Source organism: Podarcis filfolensis, assembly GCF_964270895.1.
Source record: "Podarcis filfolensis genome assembly, chromosome: 11".
NCBI classification, from domain to species: domain Eukaryota; kingdom Metazoa; phylum Chordata; class Lepidosauria; order Squamata; family Lacertidae; genus Podarcis; species Podarcis filfolensis.
This window is the reverse complement of record NC_139613.1, coordinates 61,328,762-61,343,636: the sequence shown is the minus strand read 5'-3', so window position 1 is coordinate 61,343,636 and position 14,875 is coordinate 61,328,762. Positions and strand designations below refer to the sequence as shown.

The 14,875-nt window shown below is 42.0% G+C and overlaps 1 protein-coding gene across 14 annotated transcripts in view; it reads right to left on the bottom strand.

Moving 5' to 3' along the window:
• TRPM3 (transient receptor potential cation channel subfamily M member 3) overlaps positions 1-14,875 on the bottom strand; it is a 418,048-nt gene that overhangs the window by 60,948 nt on the left and 342,225 nt on the right. For 10 of the 14 annotated variants that reach the window (XM_083576479.1, XM_083576463.1, XM_083576474.1 and 7 more), the window contains exons 11-17: positions 13,627-13,761; positions 12,929-12,979; positions 6,717-6,752; positions 6,399-6,539; positions 5,020-5,049; positions 2,967-3,256; positions 352-580 (exon numbers count right to left, since the gene is read on the bottom strand). In XM_083576479.1, the coding sequence (XP_083432605.1) occupies positions 352-580; positions 2,967-3,256; positions 5,020-5,049; positions 6,399-6,539; positions 6,717-6,752; positions 12,929-12,979; positions 13,627-13,761 (912 nt within the window). The remainder of the gene's footprint in view (positions 1-351; positions 581-2,966; positions 3,257-5,019; positions 5,050-6,398; positions 6,540-6,716; positions 6,753-12,928; positions 12,980-13,626; positions 13,762-14,875) is intronic. The other 4 variants (XM_083576473.1, XM_083576465.1, XM_083576476.1 and 1 more) reach the window with 1 other exon arrangement.

Here is a 14,875-nt window from a genome sequence, read left to right as displayed (position 1 = left end):
TTATTTAGTTTCAAATTACATGTGCTCTCTGGGCCATCCAATAATCTGATACTCATGCATGTGGGTTTCAAAATGACTCGCCAGGGGCTGGTGCGAAAACCCATTGTGTGGGCAAAGCCAGGGATAGCAGGAGCAGAGGCTGGCCATAGATGCTTCCTAAAAGACCTGGCGTCCTAGAGAGCTTAAAAGGAGTAGCTCAGCCTTGCCTTACGACACCTCCCTTTAGAGTTTAAAGTGGAAAGATTTGCAGAGGCCCCATCAATGCTTTACATGATCAAAGCTGTTACTGCTAATTCAGCACGACCAATCCCTAAGCCTCAAGTTATGATATGATTTTAAAACAGTCCTGACCTTTAGGCTGGAATTTTTGCGCATCCGGAGTCTGCCCATCCACATGTCTGTGAGCAGCATTTGGCTACAAGTGTGAGCAATGAAATCGCGATGTTTGGCTGCCACTGCGAGTTGCAGGCACGTGGCATTGCTCCAGTTCTTCAGCTCGTAGGTCAGAAGTTTCATTGCCAGCTGCTCATCCTGCTTGTAGGATTGGTCCAGGAGCTCCACTGCCAGCTGGCCAAAATCCCTGCAATACAGGCCGCTTTTTGTTAGCTTGTGCAATCTGTTACATGGAAGCTAAACAACTGGGAACACTTCTGCTGAAAGGACTATGCTATACTCAGGTGCACTTGGCATATTGGTGCTGAAGGTTAGACATCTAGTGAAGCTCCTTAATTTACTGTTGCTAAGAGGTCCTAGCTCCCACTTGCTTCCTTTCTTCACCTTGGTGGTTTACATCTGAACCATTCCACTTCCTATTACCTGTTTGAGAAAAGCACATTTCCTAGGGAATCCTTAACTAAGGGAATATAGTGCATCCCCCCCACCCAACTGTGCTAAGTGAATAGTAGAGGTATGGAATTCAAACATATAAGCATCCTCTTTTTTCATTCAACCCAGGTCTGAAGGGAAGTGCTAGAGGACTTCCAGGCAACCTGTTTTTATTGAGCATTCATTGTAATTTGTTTGCAGGGAAATTAGATGGCATTGATTGTTTAATAAGCATTCACTCTCATTTCTTAGTGGACAGGCTAGAAGACTGTTGTGTCCAATGAAGTCTTCTCCTGCACTTCCCACTACATTTTCCCTATTGCAAAAAGTTGGATCTTTTGGGTAAGCAGGCACTAGAGCTCCAAATCAGCTTTAATTGCACTGCCTGAATTTTCTGCTTGTAATTTAATCCCACCAGAATATAGTGACAATCTGGAAGCACCCTTGGGATTTATGCAGTGTTTGGCCATAACAGGGGACTGGATACCAATGAACTGACTGAGGATTTCATGGTACTAGATGAAGGTGATGATAGTTGTTCCTTGTCTTGATAGGCCTTCTGTGTGTATCTATGTGTTTGAGGAATGCTCATAATAGGCAACATTCAGCACATCCTGCCTTGGCTGGGCTGGTTCACAGCCAATTCTGAAATCCCATGGTGTTAGAGAGCTTAGCCAGGAGATTCACAACAATATATTGTGTGAAGGCTGCATCTGCTTTTATCTTAAGACCATTTAACAGCTGCCATTTGCATCTTAAGAACCTTAGACTATCATAATATGTGCTACTCAGAGCAGCCGTTTGATGGCACAATAGCATGGACTTAGGGCTGGGTCACCACAGGTGCATGATACCAGGGATTCAGCATCTGCACCAGTTTTCTATAACTTTCCCAGTAAAATGCAAAGTGCAATTTTTGACCATAAAAGTCCTGGGGTTTTATAGATACCTGAAATATTACTACTCCACATAAATCAATCCAGAGGAATTTATTTACTGTATTATCTACACATCACATTCCAACAGCAAAGATCAACGGAAAGGTCTTCTCCGTGGCACCCTCATACCTATCAAACTCCTTGGGTCAATAAGGGCACTGAAATAAATACCTGGGTACTTCTGGGAAGTGTTATGCTATGTTTATATTATATTATATTATATTATATTATATTATATTATATTATATTATATTATATTATATATTATTACACACACACAACTTCTTGGCCCAACGACCCCCCAAAGCAGTAAACAGCACATTAATACATAGAAAGGTACAATAAAGGTACAGTGAACAGTAAACTGGTCCAAATATGATAATACTTTACTAACTTAGGATTGGCTCACATTAACCTTCAGCTCTATATCCTCTCTTGCTACCTCAGGGCATGCTGAGTTCACCAGCCCACTTGCAGGTCCTCCTTGCCCAACTACAGGACTCTGGCAATCCAGTTCCCCAGTAAGAGCCACAGGATATCTGTTGCTGATGCTGATGATAAGAAAAGTCTGTAATACCCCCCCCCCCCACAACCACACTGGATATGCCTTTGTGAGCTGCATGCAGACACAGCTCCCCAGAATCCTAGCTCTTACTTAGAAGCCAAGCTAGCTCACATTTATGGGCTAATAGCCGTAAATAAATAAATAAATAAATAAATAAATAAATAAATAAATAAATAAACAAGCTAGCTCACATTCCCTGCTCCTGCTCTCATGCAAGAGCAAACCCACCTACAACTAGTCACTGTAGGGGTGACTGGAACTTGCCACCAGAGAAGGAGGCTTGCTCCCTGAAAACCAGCTACAGTTGTGGCAAAGTTCTTACGATTCATGTGTGGGGCTATGTCTGGCTCTTGGAACAAGCTCCTGTTTTACAGGTGCAGCAGAAAAGCTGGGGAGGTTAAGGTTGTTTTCTACCTCCAAGCCAGCAATATTCCTGCTCCTTGCTTGCCTTCTGAGCCAATGACGGCCTCCAAATAAATAGGTTTCTCCCAGGAAACCTACTATACACAAGTGCAGGAAGGCATCTTGTTTGGTCTGGCTATCATCAGATCAGTGTTAAAAAGAAGTGGGGTCATTGTAACAGCCTTTTAGGTAGTATCAGTAGAAACAAATCAAGATGAATTCATTAATTATTCAACCTGGAGTTATGATTTAACTCCTGAGATATGTCATCCACCATATCATTCTCGGATGCTTCGTGGGCCATGGCTTTGCAGAGCTTACAGGCCACTAAAGCCTTAGCCATGGCTTCCTCTCCATGTTGCCAGAAAAAGAGGGCCATCTTCTGACGCTTCATTAGCACAGCCCACACCATCAACTCATGAAAGGGAAAAGGGAAATGGTTAATCTCAGGATCATCAAGATCAATGTCCACTTCTTCCTCTCGCTTCTTGGTTGTTTTTCTTCCTCTCCGCAGTGGGACATCATCCTGTTAAAAGGAGAAAACGCCATCAGACCAAAACAGTTTCAGCCATGTAATGTTTGTTAGGAGACATTAAACTAGTTCCTTTGCTACAGTCATAAGTTACTAACAAACTTGCTCTCTTTAGTTTATGTGACTCTAGATACTTTCTCACACAGGGCAAAACATCCACACTTTCTCACAATAATAATACATACTGCCTTGGGCCCTCCATCACAAAACAGATGTAAATAACCCAGCCTTTAATATATCTGAACAAAAATTAAGAATGATGCCCACAAAACAACAGTTTTAGTACTTCAAGAAATACTTGTTGAAATAAATAGCATTGCTAACATCTATCCAGTCCCTGCATTAAAAACAATAAATCCCTGTTGAATGCCTTGCTGGCCAACTTAAGCCAACACAAATATTGTAAACTATATTATGTGTTTTATGAAATATCTTGCTTTAGAATTATGTGAATGTGGATCCTGTCAAAATTAGAAAACGATCTCATACTGTTGTGGGAAAGAGTGATTCCCATGCTGAGCTTGGGTACATTCACAGAGCTGATTTTTTTTTGCTGCTGAGCTTTTTCCAGCAGTGCCCCGCAGTTGTTGCTTCCATGTGCCTATGGGGGTGGAAGAGCAAACTGCACCTGTGCTCCCCGATGCAGCACAGGAGGGGCGTTGGGCAAGTCTGGTCTTGAACTGTGCTTTGGTCATTTCTAGTAGCAGATCCCAGCATACTAATGGTAGTAGAATCTCCCCAATGTCACATGCACCAACCTATAATTAAGAATTAGCCTTAATTCACCTTTCTTTATGAATAGCCTTATAAAAACTCATCAATTTAGAGCCAAACAAGAAATTAGCTACCTATCTGTGCCTTTAAGTGCAGAGTTCATTTGTTTTTATCACAACACAACCAGTCAATGGCGCCCTATCAGATGTCAAGGAAATAAACAACTACCTGGCTTTTAGAAGACATATGAAGGCAGCCCTGTTTAGGGAAGTTTTTAATGTTTGATGGTTTATTCTGTTTTAATATTCTGTGCGAGGCTCCCAGCCCCCCCACCAGATGACCTCAGCTGCACCAGGACAGGGATCACCCCAGCGGTGGCTCAGCGAGGCTTGGAGGAAGTCCAGCGGATAGCGCAGTGGAGCCGCCCCCCGACCGAGCACCTACCAGCCTCCTCCATCGCCACCGTGGCTGCCATAAATGAGGAGAGATAGGCAGGGATGGGGAGAGCCAGACAGGCTGCATGGAAGTGTGTGAGCCACTTCAAACCTGGCCCCCACCCGACCTGTCTGGAGACCGGCGCGGAGGTGGTGGGCAGGGACCCACCAAAACATTTACTATTACATTTATTTAGTTATTGTTTTAAAAAATTATAATCTTTATCCCTTGATATTTTTCTTTGTTTTTTGGGGGGGTCCTTTTATTCTTATTTTATCTAGATTTTATTCTTCTTCTTTGGTTCCTTTTCCTTAATTTTTCAAAAAAATTCAAAAATATTTTTAAAACATTTTTAATACATTTTTCTTTCTTCTTTTTAAATTTTCTTTGCCCCTCATATTTCTTACCTCCACTTTTTCTAACTCTTAAGAACCAAAATGGCGGCGCCCAGAAGGGAGCCTTGAACCAACATAGGCCACTTCTTGGGATCACCACTTCAGCCCTGACTTCATACTTTTAAAAAAATTACTCCCCCTGCCCTCCCATTACTATCATCATCTTTTCTTAAAAATACAAAAACAAAACAAAATGAATTAAATGACACTTACTTCCATTCCCAGCAGTTTCAGGGCTTTGGGCTGTAGGCAGAAGAAGAAATGACAGTGTTTCAAATATATAAAGGGGTGTGTGTGTGCGCGCGTGCAGCAATCCTATACACACATACCTGAGAGTAAGTCCAACTTAATCCAACAGGGCTTACTTCTGAGTAGACAGGAATAGGATTGCACTGCAAAGCACAGAGACTGCAGAACCACTGCCCCCCCACCTCACCAATCAATCATGCTCAGTTCTGATTTTGGAGCCCCAGTCCATATATTAGGAAAGCCTCTAGATCTAGATGTTGTAGTTTATGTTGAACTGCCCCGAGAGCACATAATCAATTCTCCTGCTTCATGGGGTCTATAGGAGAGTCTCTCCTCCCATGTGTCCATATTTATGTTATTTTCAGAAAAACTTTCACAAAAAAGCAAGAGATGGCTAAATAGAGAATATCATTTCTGTTAACTGCAGAAGCATAGAACATTTGCTACTCGCGCATGTTTGGGAATTTGCTTTTGATTACTTGACTACAACTTTACTGGAACCTATTTTAATAAAGACCATCTATCTTACATGTGGGATCTTTTTCAGAATATGGCCTTCTACACAAGGATCTGATGACCTCTACAATGCATGCGAAGAACTCACTATTTCTAAAATGCCCGTTAGCTGTTCTGAGCATCTTCTTTTGGAAAGTGGAAGTGAATTACAAATATTTGTGCAAATAGAATAAATTCTCAGAGTAAAGAATGGCAAATGAAGAAATCGCCCCTAACTTTGATGCCCGCTGCTGGCTGGGCTGCCACCGGCAGCTTTGAAAGCAGTTTGGAAAACAATGTGTGTCCTGGGGAAGTGGCTCCCAGGATCTCAGGACTTCCTGTATGGAAGTGTGGTTGGAAAAAGGCCCCCAGCCCCAGCCATACTCTAAGTCAGGCACGAGGAACCTCAGGCCCTGGGAACCAGTGTGGCCCTCCAAGGCATCTAGCGAGAGGTGTGGCAGGACGGCAAATGTCTCTCCCCAGGCCATACAACCTCCTGAGTCACAACCCTTCCCAGCTGTACTTTGTATCCCTTGAATGTTTCGGTCTGAACCTGAACTCTGACCATGCTTCTTGCTTGCCTGGAAGGAGGACAGAGGCGTGTGAGTGTGTGAGTGCGCAGAAACTGGCTTCCTGTGCAAAGCTGATATTCATGTTCCTTCCCTGCCCACTTTTGCTTCTGGCCCTTCTGCCCTGGAAGGTTGCTCTGGAAGAGAAGGTGGCCCTTTGGCTGAAAAAGCTTCCCCACCGCTGCCCCTTCCCCACTTTCCTTTCAGCAGGCTCACCGCTCACTGCAACCCCTTAGGAAAGAAGCAAGCGCAAAAACCCTCAATAATAACAGTCCTTACTCTCTTGGGGCCAAATAAGTTGTGATAGAGGGTTCGGAAGCGTTTCCGAGTATAATTGCAGCGGTAAGCTCCTCCCATGAGGTACTCAATCACCAGGCCAATGTCAATCAGACTGATCCTGTAATCTGGAGGAAGATTTCCCTATTTTTTCCATTGGAATAAAAACACACACAACACAAAGGGGAAGGGGGGAGAGAGATAAAGTTGGTTATTATGTTTACCACACAGATTTCTCTGTAACTATGAGAGGTTTTTAAAAATGAAATAAAATGTTAAGAAAACATAAGAATGTATTATTATGCTGGTTAATTAATTCACCTTAAAATAGATCCAACCGAAACCTGGATATTCACGCTTGGAAAGAAGACATAAATTAAATAAGAAGTTGCATTAAAACATAGCAGTAACAGAAGATAATAAGTTTCAGAACAAAGGATTCAGGCTCTTCTGAGAAGGAAAACAGGAAACATCACTGCAGAACAACAAAAAAAAGCGCATGAGGGCAAAGCATTGACTAGAGGACTTGCTGGACTCTAGCTATGGCCTGTTCATCGCCTGCTGAAGGTGTGCGTACTTTGGCAACCGCCTTGGGGCAGTGTGTGTGTCAGGCTCTGTCCAACGGTCTTCTGCAGACTTAATCATGGAACCAGAAGAATGCTGTAGCACACATTCCCACTCAACCCTGTAAACTTTAAACACACACTTCTAACTCTTTCCCCGCATGTGTTCCAGAATGCTCAAGTCCCTCCAATTGTTCTTAAATATAACCTCCACCTTTATTTCCTGGGGAAAGTTGCTTTCATTCACATTACTAGCAAACAAGAGGAATCATGTTTGTGCTTTTCAAAAGGTGTCAACTGTATACAGGATTTTAAAATATCACACCTTTCAGTTGAACTTTGGGTTATTCTTCTTGCCTCTGCAAGCATATGCCCCTGAAGGCACAGTCTGAAAACTAGCAGGCGTCGGATGGGCCTGGATCTCTTTTGATGTTGTAATTTGATTTTTCAGAAACAAACACTTATGTAATTATTTCCCAAATATGATTCTCATGTGAGTTTCCAATATCCTCAATTTTAAGTAATACTTGCTTTAAATCTTGTCCAAAAATGGGTTAGCCTGCAATATTTCACTCTATTGGCCAACGATGAATTTACATCTGAGACCTTGCTCCACTGACTCTGAACTCTCCTGATATCAAACTGTAAATGTTTCTATTTTATCATTGCAATGTTTCTATTTTATCAATGCAAAGTTTAGAATTATGTAAATGAATGTTTGTGTCCCCTGCAGTATTTGTCCTTTTCAGTGAATAATTTGACAGTGCTGTGGCATCAATGCAGAGCGCTGCACGTGTTTCACAAAATGCCACTTTGGGACTATTTTCTTCACTCAGGCATTCCAGTAAATGTCTAGGATTTCTGTTATGTACTGAGTTGAATAGGATCCAAACTGCAGCAGTCTGATTGGTCCTAGAACAATAGGATCCAAAAGGCAGCAGTCTGATTGGTCCTAGAACAATGCAGCAGTATGATTGGTTGGCAGGAACCACCCAATCATGCTCCAGATAGAAGTGAATCCACAACCTGATTGGCTTACAGTAGAATTCCGGAATTAGCCAATCATGTGCAGCCCATTGTGTAAATAATGTATATAAAGCAGATACCTTGAGGGGACTTTCCTTCATTCCTCCTCACCACTATGAGCTGAATAAAGAGCGTGAAATCACTTTGCGACTCTGAGTATATTTCAATTTCCATGATGAAGTAAGGCAATTCCCAGTTCTCAATGCGTATTTGGTATCAGGTACAGATACCAGAAGTTTCTTGCAAGCATGAAGAGGGTGCACGTGTGAACAAATCTAGCAGGCGCCTCCAATTCAGATACCAGGAAAAGGTGACCAGCTCCTAGTATTGGGCCTAAGCTCTAGGTTCCAACTATCATAAAGGGCTATTCAGCAAATTTTACTTCTGTGCTTTCTTCATAGCTACTTGCCCCATGGATACTGTAATCCCATAGACAGATACAAAATGTTAAGTGAACATCAGTCCTCAGCCTAACTTCTTTTCAGACTAGAGGGCATGCAAGGCTTGATCAGCCAACAAAGGTCTCTTCCTTCTGGCATTTGACATATGATACTGAGATCTTGTCAGGCATGCGTTGATTTGATCATATTTGGACTGCGATTGTAAGAAGGATTGTTCAGCTTTATTAATATTTTTCAAACAAACAAACGAGCACACTAAAAAAGAATTTTACAACACTGTTTTATTTTGTTGGTCTTTCTTATCTAGAAACAATTTACTCTGGAATAGTTTACATCTTCTAAATAAGCTTTTTAGGAGTAAAATTATACGAATCCAGAAACTGTCACCAGCACCACAGACACTAATTCTTTTAATATATACATAACTCCATAAATCCTCCAGCATTTCTCTGATGGAAACAGGGACATTCTACATCAGGAAGTTTCACCCACGTTTGATCTCCTGCACACATAGATGTCACAGACACATTGACATCAGCCACCTTGAGCTAATTACAACCTCTCCGCCTCACAGTAAAGAAAATAGGTGCGAGGGAAGGGATTGTGTACAGCACAAGAGAAAGAGAAGTTGCTGAATTACAACTCATTACCAAACTAAAAACTATGGAGAGACCTGGTCTGAATAGAGATATTGGATTCATGCCCCGTTATACATGCTAAAGCTAATTTTGGTCATCTATCCCTTTAGAAATCCCTTGCCCTTCTCTGTGGAACCAACTGCCATTACAGTCATCAACAGTTATAAGGTTGAAGAGACCAGTCTTTACAATGTTTTTTGGGAGTAAGCACTATTGAATATAGTGGGACTTACTTCTGAGTAGACATGTAAAGCCTTGCAGTGTAAATTTCCATTTACAATAAAGGAATAAACACTCCACGTGTTTCCTAAGAAATGACCGGCTGTGAAGCATTGCAATTAAATAATTTAAAGTGGATTGGGGACTTTCCCCTTCAAAATTATTGGAAGGGTTTTGTATGCCAGCTTCACTGTTTCCTCATTTGGTGCAGGGATTCTATTTTCAGGATAAACAGGACTCCGTTTTTGCACCTACACCCACACCACTTTTAATTGTTCTCTGAGACATGGAGGGGATCAAATCAGAAGCTGGGATGGCTTCTATAATTCTGGGACTGTCCCTGGGAAATTGGGTCACTTGGAGGGTATGAACTCACAGACATAAGAGTGCTGGCAGCAAGCAACACCTTCTAAACTGTGTCCATGAAAAACTAAGAAACTGGAAATGTTTATTATACAAACATTAGAGGGCACTATTTACCCACCATAATCCCAACTCTTTCCCCTTTTGTTCCTTTGAGTGATCATTAAACATCAGTGTGGCAAGTATAGTCATTTTAGATCAAATCCTTTCCCAGCTTAATAAGTAGAGGCTACTGATATTCCCATATGAGAGAGATTGCCTTTATTAAGGACGCAGAGGGGGTCTAAAGGGTAAACAGCTCTTCTTTCCCACAAACTAATTGAAACATCATCCAGCATTCAAGAGATCCCGCTGGAATCCAAAGCCTGTCTGGGATCACTCACTCATGAAGCTTAGTGGGTTTTGTTTAAGTATCAACCATTGGCACAGGTAGCCTTTCCTTGTCCTCCCCACACAGAAATATCCTCTGAAGTATCTTTTTTCATTTAGTTATCTGAATGTTGTGCCTTCTCAGGATGGTATTGTGAAGCTGTGCAATAAATTAAAATTATTGCAAAAGGGCAACATGCTACCCAAGAATTGCACTGCTTTGATGTGGAGACCGGCTGCTTGCAGAGCCCTGCCTCACTTGGTCTCCCTTTCCTTACTACAGTGTAATAAGGAGCTTCACAGAAATCCTAAACTATCCTCAAGCTTTTTGAAGCTTGCATACTGTCACTTACAGCCTTACATTTCTCATATTTGGCTATTTAATTTGCAAATACTGCAGAATGCCACAAATATGAACACATTTAAAATACTCATCAGACTTAATATTTAAACTTAATGTACAGTGAAATCAGGCGGACACAGAGAATTACCGTATTTTTCGCCCCATAGGACGCACTTTTTCCCCTCCAAAAATGAAGGGGAAATCTGGGTGCGTCCTATGGGGCGAATGCAGGCTTTCGCTGAAGCTTGGAGAGCTAGAGGGGTCGGTGCGCACCGACCCCTCTCGCTCTCCAGGCTTCAGGAAGACATCCGCAGCCTAGGCAGCCCTGCGGGACCTCCCGCGGGGCTCCCTACGCTGCGGATAGCAGCTTGCCGCCCGGCGCGCGGGGCGCCCTGAAGCAGAGCGCCCCGCGCGCTGGACAGACATCGGCCAGCCCCACAAGCTCGGGGGACAGCAAGGAGGCGCAGCGCCGCCATCCTGCTGTTCCTCGACCTGGTTCGGTTTCCCCAACCTGGTTTTGGGGGGGAAATAAAGGGGGGAAAATTCCTTTATTTCCCCCCCAAAAAACTAGGTGCGTCCTATGGGATGAAAAATACGGTAATGCCTTTGCACACATAATACTTCAACACGTCACAATTTAAATTTTATACCTTAGATCCCAAAAGATTATGGTTTAGCTACCAGGCTTTAAAATGCATCAGAATCAGAACACCTACTTCAGAAGAGTCATCTGTCTCAGTCATGCACTGTGAACCATTTGACTGTCAAAATAATATTACTTTCCATTAAAAGGCTATTTTCTAGAATGACATTCCATTTAAATCGATGTCAGGCTCTCTGATAGATTGACTGAGGAGGAGCGAATGTCATCGCTCATGTGTGGGAGTGCTGTAAGTCACCCAATATATTGTAACACATTTCTTTCTTACAATTTACATAAAATAAAAAGGGCAACTCCTAATGTGCTAAGATTTCTTGTTAAAGCTGTTTCTGGGATATTGCTCTTGGTTTCTGCAGTGCTAGTTCACTAATTCCAGTCAGAGTTTACTCTGCTGCTTGGACATTAAAAAACTATGTTTCAGAATAGTTTCCAACCCCTAGCATAATGTATTTCTGAAAGCTCCTTTAGTTTATGAAAACATTTCTGGGAGGGAAAAGGACATACAGGAGTTAGAATTATTTACTGTGAAAATACATAATGTAGCTTCCCTGAAATAGTCTCAGCATCTGACACTACAAAGGGGGCTTGGCATTTTAAAAAGTGTTCTTGAAAGGGGCTGGGGGCACAGGATAAAGGTGCTTCCAAAACAAGTAAACAGCATAAAAATGATCACACACTTGAGTACAAGTACTGTGCTACTTGCTTGCAACTCACAGAGCAAGAACAGAGAAGCAGAAAAGTTTAAATAATTATTTCTGGCTTCCATTCAGGTACTACTGTACATCCAAGGGATTTATGCTTGAGAACAACAGAAGTGATGTAAATGATCTTTCAGAATTTTTCAAATGATATTCCAAGGCTCCTTAATTTCAATTACTTCATAAATGAAAGTGTAAAGGCAATTATCAATGGAGCAGAACCCATTCACACCATCTTCAAACATCTCCAGGCATTTTTTTCAAACTTCTGAAACTCTTTTGTTCCCAAATTCCTTTTATTTCTCTGCTTTCTAGGGAATCACTCAACTGTTACTGCTAAAACGCAGCACATTTTGAATCTATATTTCACTCACTCTCTTGAACCCACAGATGTACCTTCTGATGCAGAAGTGTAAATGTCTAGAGCTGAATCTTGGGTGCCTGCTATAAAGGAGTCTGGCCAGGTGTGTTGGAAGCATCTAGGTACTAGATACCCCACTACTTTTACAATTTTTATGCAAAGTCATTACCCTCCCACTATTGTACACCATCATAGATTGCCATCAATTTGTGCTATCTTTAGACAAGAGAAATAGGTGCCAGTTTTCATTTCATTCTTTGTATCATTGTATCATACAGAGAAACTTTTATCTACCCAATTTTTGATAAAATGCTCCCTGCTTAATAGTTTTTATAAAGTGGATTTTTTTTTAAGCCACTAGTTGCTCTATATTCCCTTCTGCCACAAGCTCAAGTACGGATACTGGGTTAAAAATAAAATTTAATTTAAAACTGCACTATTCATTTTTTAAAATGGAGATGAGAGATTTTATAGCACATAGCACATAATGAAATTGAAAATGTTGCAGTGATTCAAGATCCAGAACAAAAATTATATACTTTGCAATGTCCAGCACTGGCCCGCAACATGAAAAATCAGCATCCAAAATAGTGGTGGATATAAAAAATACAGCTAACAGCATAAATCCACATGGCATGAAAAACACCTGCAATTCCGCTAGCGAAAGCACTATCTCAAAGCATCTAAAGTCACTGAAAGAGCAGCCCAGTTAACTGCATTGAACACAGAAGGCTGAGAATCAGTACAGACACACACTGCACAACTGAAACGGCAGAAGACAGGAGAAGGCTCTTACTGAAAGCTCATGCAAAACAGGGGCTGTCTCTAAGGACAAGATAGAAGCAGCCACAGCATTACCTTCAAGTTACTGTCCACCCGTTGGACTCTTACCTTTTTGACATCTCTGACAAGATGATACAAAGTGTTGGATGGTCCATGTCTCTGAAAATGAAGGACAACAGAGGACCAAATAGCTTTAACCCATCAAAAAGAAGTAATTTGAAACAAAATACAGATGGCACAGATGTTTGGTATGGTTTCCTAAACCATCAACAGCATGACAATTTTTATAGTGTTCATCTTTTACAAATATCTGACCCTTGAATGGGCAAATGTACTGGCCAGATGGCACTTATATATGCACTGTAGGTATTCATCAGAGAGAGGTACAAGTTCATAGGCTTTTATCTGCCATTACATTATACCACCTTTATTCTGGATTAATATAAATACTGTTCTGAACACAAATGTCACGATCAAAATGAAGATTTGTCAAAGGGAGGAGGGATGCTTTCTGCATACAGATATCCCCAAAGCACTGCATGAAATGATTATTTTTAGTTACCTTTCATCAAACAAAATGAAAAGAAGTAAATGAACCCACATTACTATTCGGTGCCAACAATAAACTTGGAATTGGAAATAAACACCTTCAGTTTGGAAAAATCTGATTGATGTGGCTTGGGGAAAAGAGTCTGGTGGGCCAAAGTAGCCCCATGGATGGAGGTTCTGTACATCAGCTTGTGGAAGTTGAAGCAAACAAGCAAAATCAACAGACAGACAGAAAATTTGGTTTAGTTTGGCCCTACCGTATTGTACAATTCCTCTAGTCTGGAGATGGTGAGAAAACGGTGCATGCTTACTCCATTCTCTATGAGCAATTTTACAAAATCTACTCTGTCCAATACGAGGGCATCCAACATGGCTTGCTCAAGGGATCCCACCTAAAAAAGGAAATAAGCCAGTCAGACTGTCTTCATGGTCAGTTTGATATAGACATCAAGGTGAATGCCCAGCTTTGGTACAGAGAGGAAATATGGTCAGTTTCACACCTCTTCTGGCATCTTAAAGGCAGATTCCAGCAAAACATTCCATGTTTATGTAATGACTTTTCAACACAATCCTGGGACATTCTGAGAAAATAAAATTACAGCTGCCACAAAGAAAGAAGATGAATGGGAATAATAATATGAATTTTTTAAAAAATGAATGAAAGACAAAACAATGTGATTTATGTGAATACGTAACAAAAACAAGTAAGCTTCCTAATGATGACGATGATGATGATGGAATGATCTGTAGCCTTAAGCAAAACACACAGGGTAGATTTCAATTTGTGCTGAGTGGGGAAGGAGTTCCCCCTCACACCAGGAGACTTCCCCCTCTCTTCTCTCCTGCGCCTCCCATCCCTCTTCTGCGGTTTACTCCAAACCTCCAGAGCAGATTTAGGGCATGGACGGGTTGTGGGCATGGGAGAGAAGGGGGAGAAATACCCACTGCCCGAGGGGACCTCAATTTGTCCACACAACAAGTGAGTTGCATCCTGGCCACAGGTTCACAATTAGGCAGAGAGCAGGAGTAAAAAGGCACTTGGCAGACTCAATATTCATTTCCAACTTTGCTAATCTAAAGGCTGCCATGTTTCTCTTTTCGTTGGCTGTCTGCCTAGCCAGAAGGGTTTGGAGACAGATCTGGGCTTTTTGTTTCAAAAAATGGGGGTCAATTACTACTTCTTTGTCTCAGAATCTTAGGTGTGATCTGAGACCGGCAGCACCTTGCAGAAACAATCCCAACCCATCCGCAATCTCCATCCTGAGACTGATGGCCGGTAGTCCCAGGAGCCGTTGCGCTCACCTGTTGTGAGCACTTGCAGACCTCTTGTCTGGGTTGCTGCAGCTTACTCTGAGGGGGGGGGGGAGGCAGAGGAGAGCTTGGCACAATGCACATGAGCCAAGACAGCTCTGCCTGTGTCTTTGCACCACTCTGACCTGGAAAACAGCAGTGAATTCAGGTGAGGGATGCCCTCCTGCCCACTGCTACTGCTTATGGAATGAATGA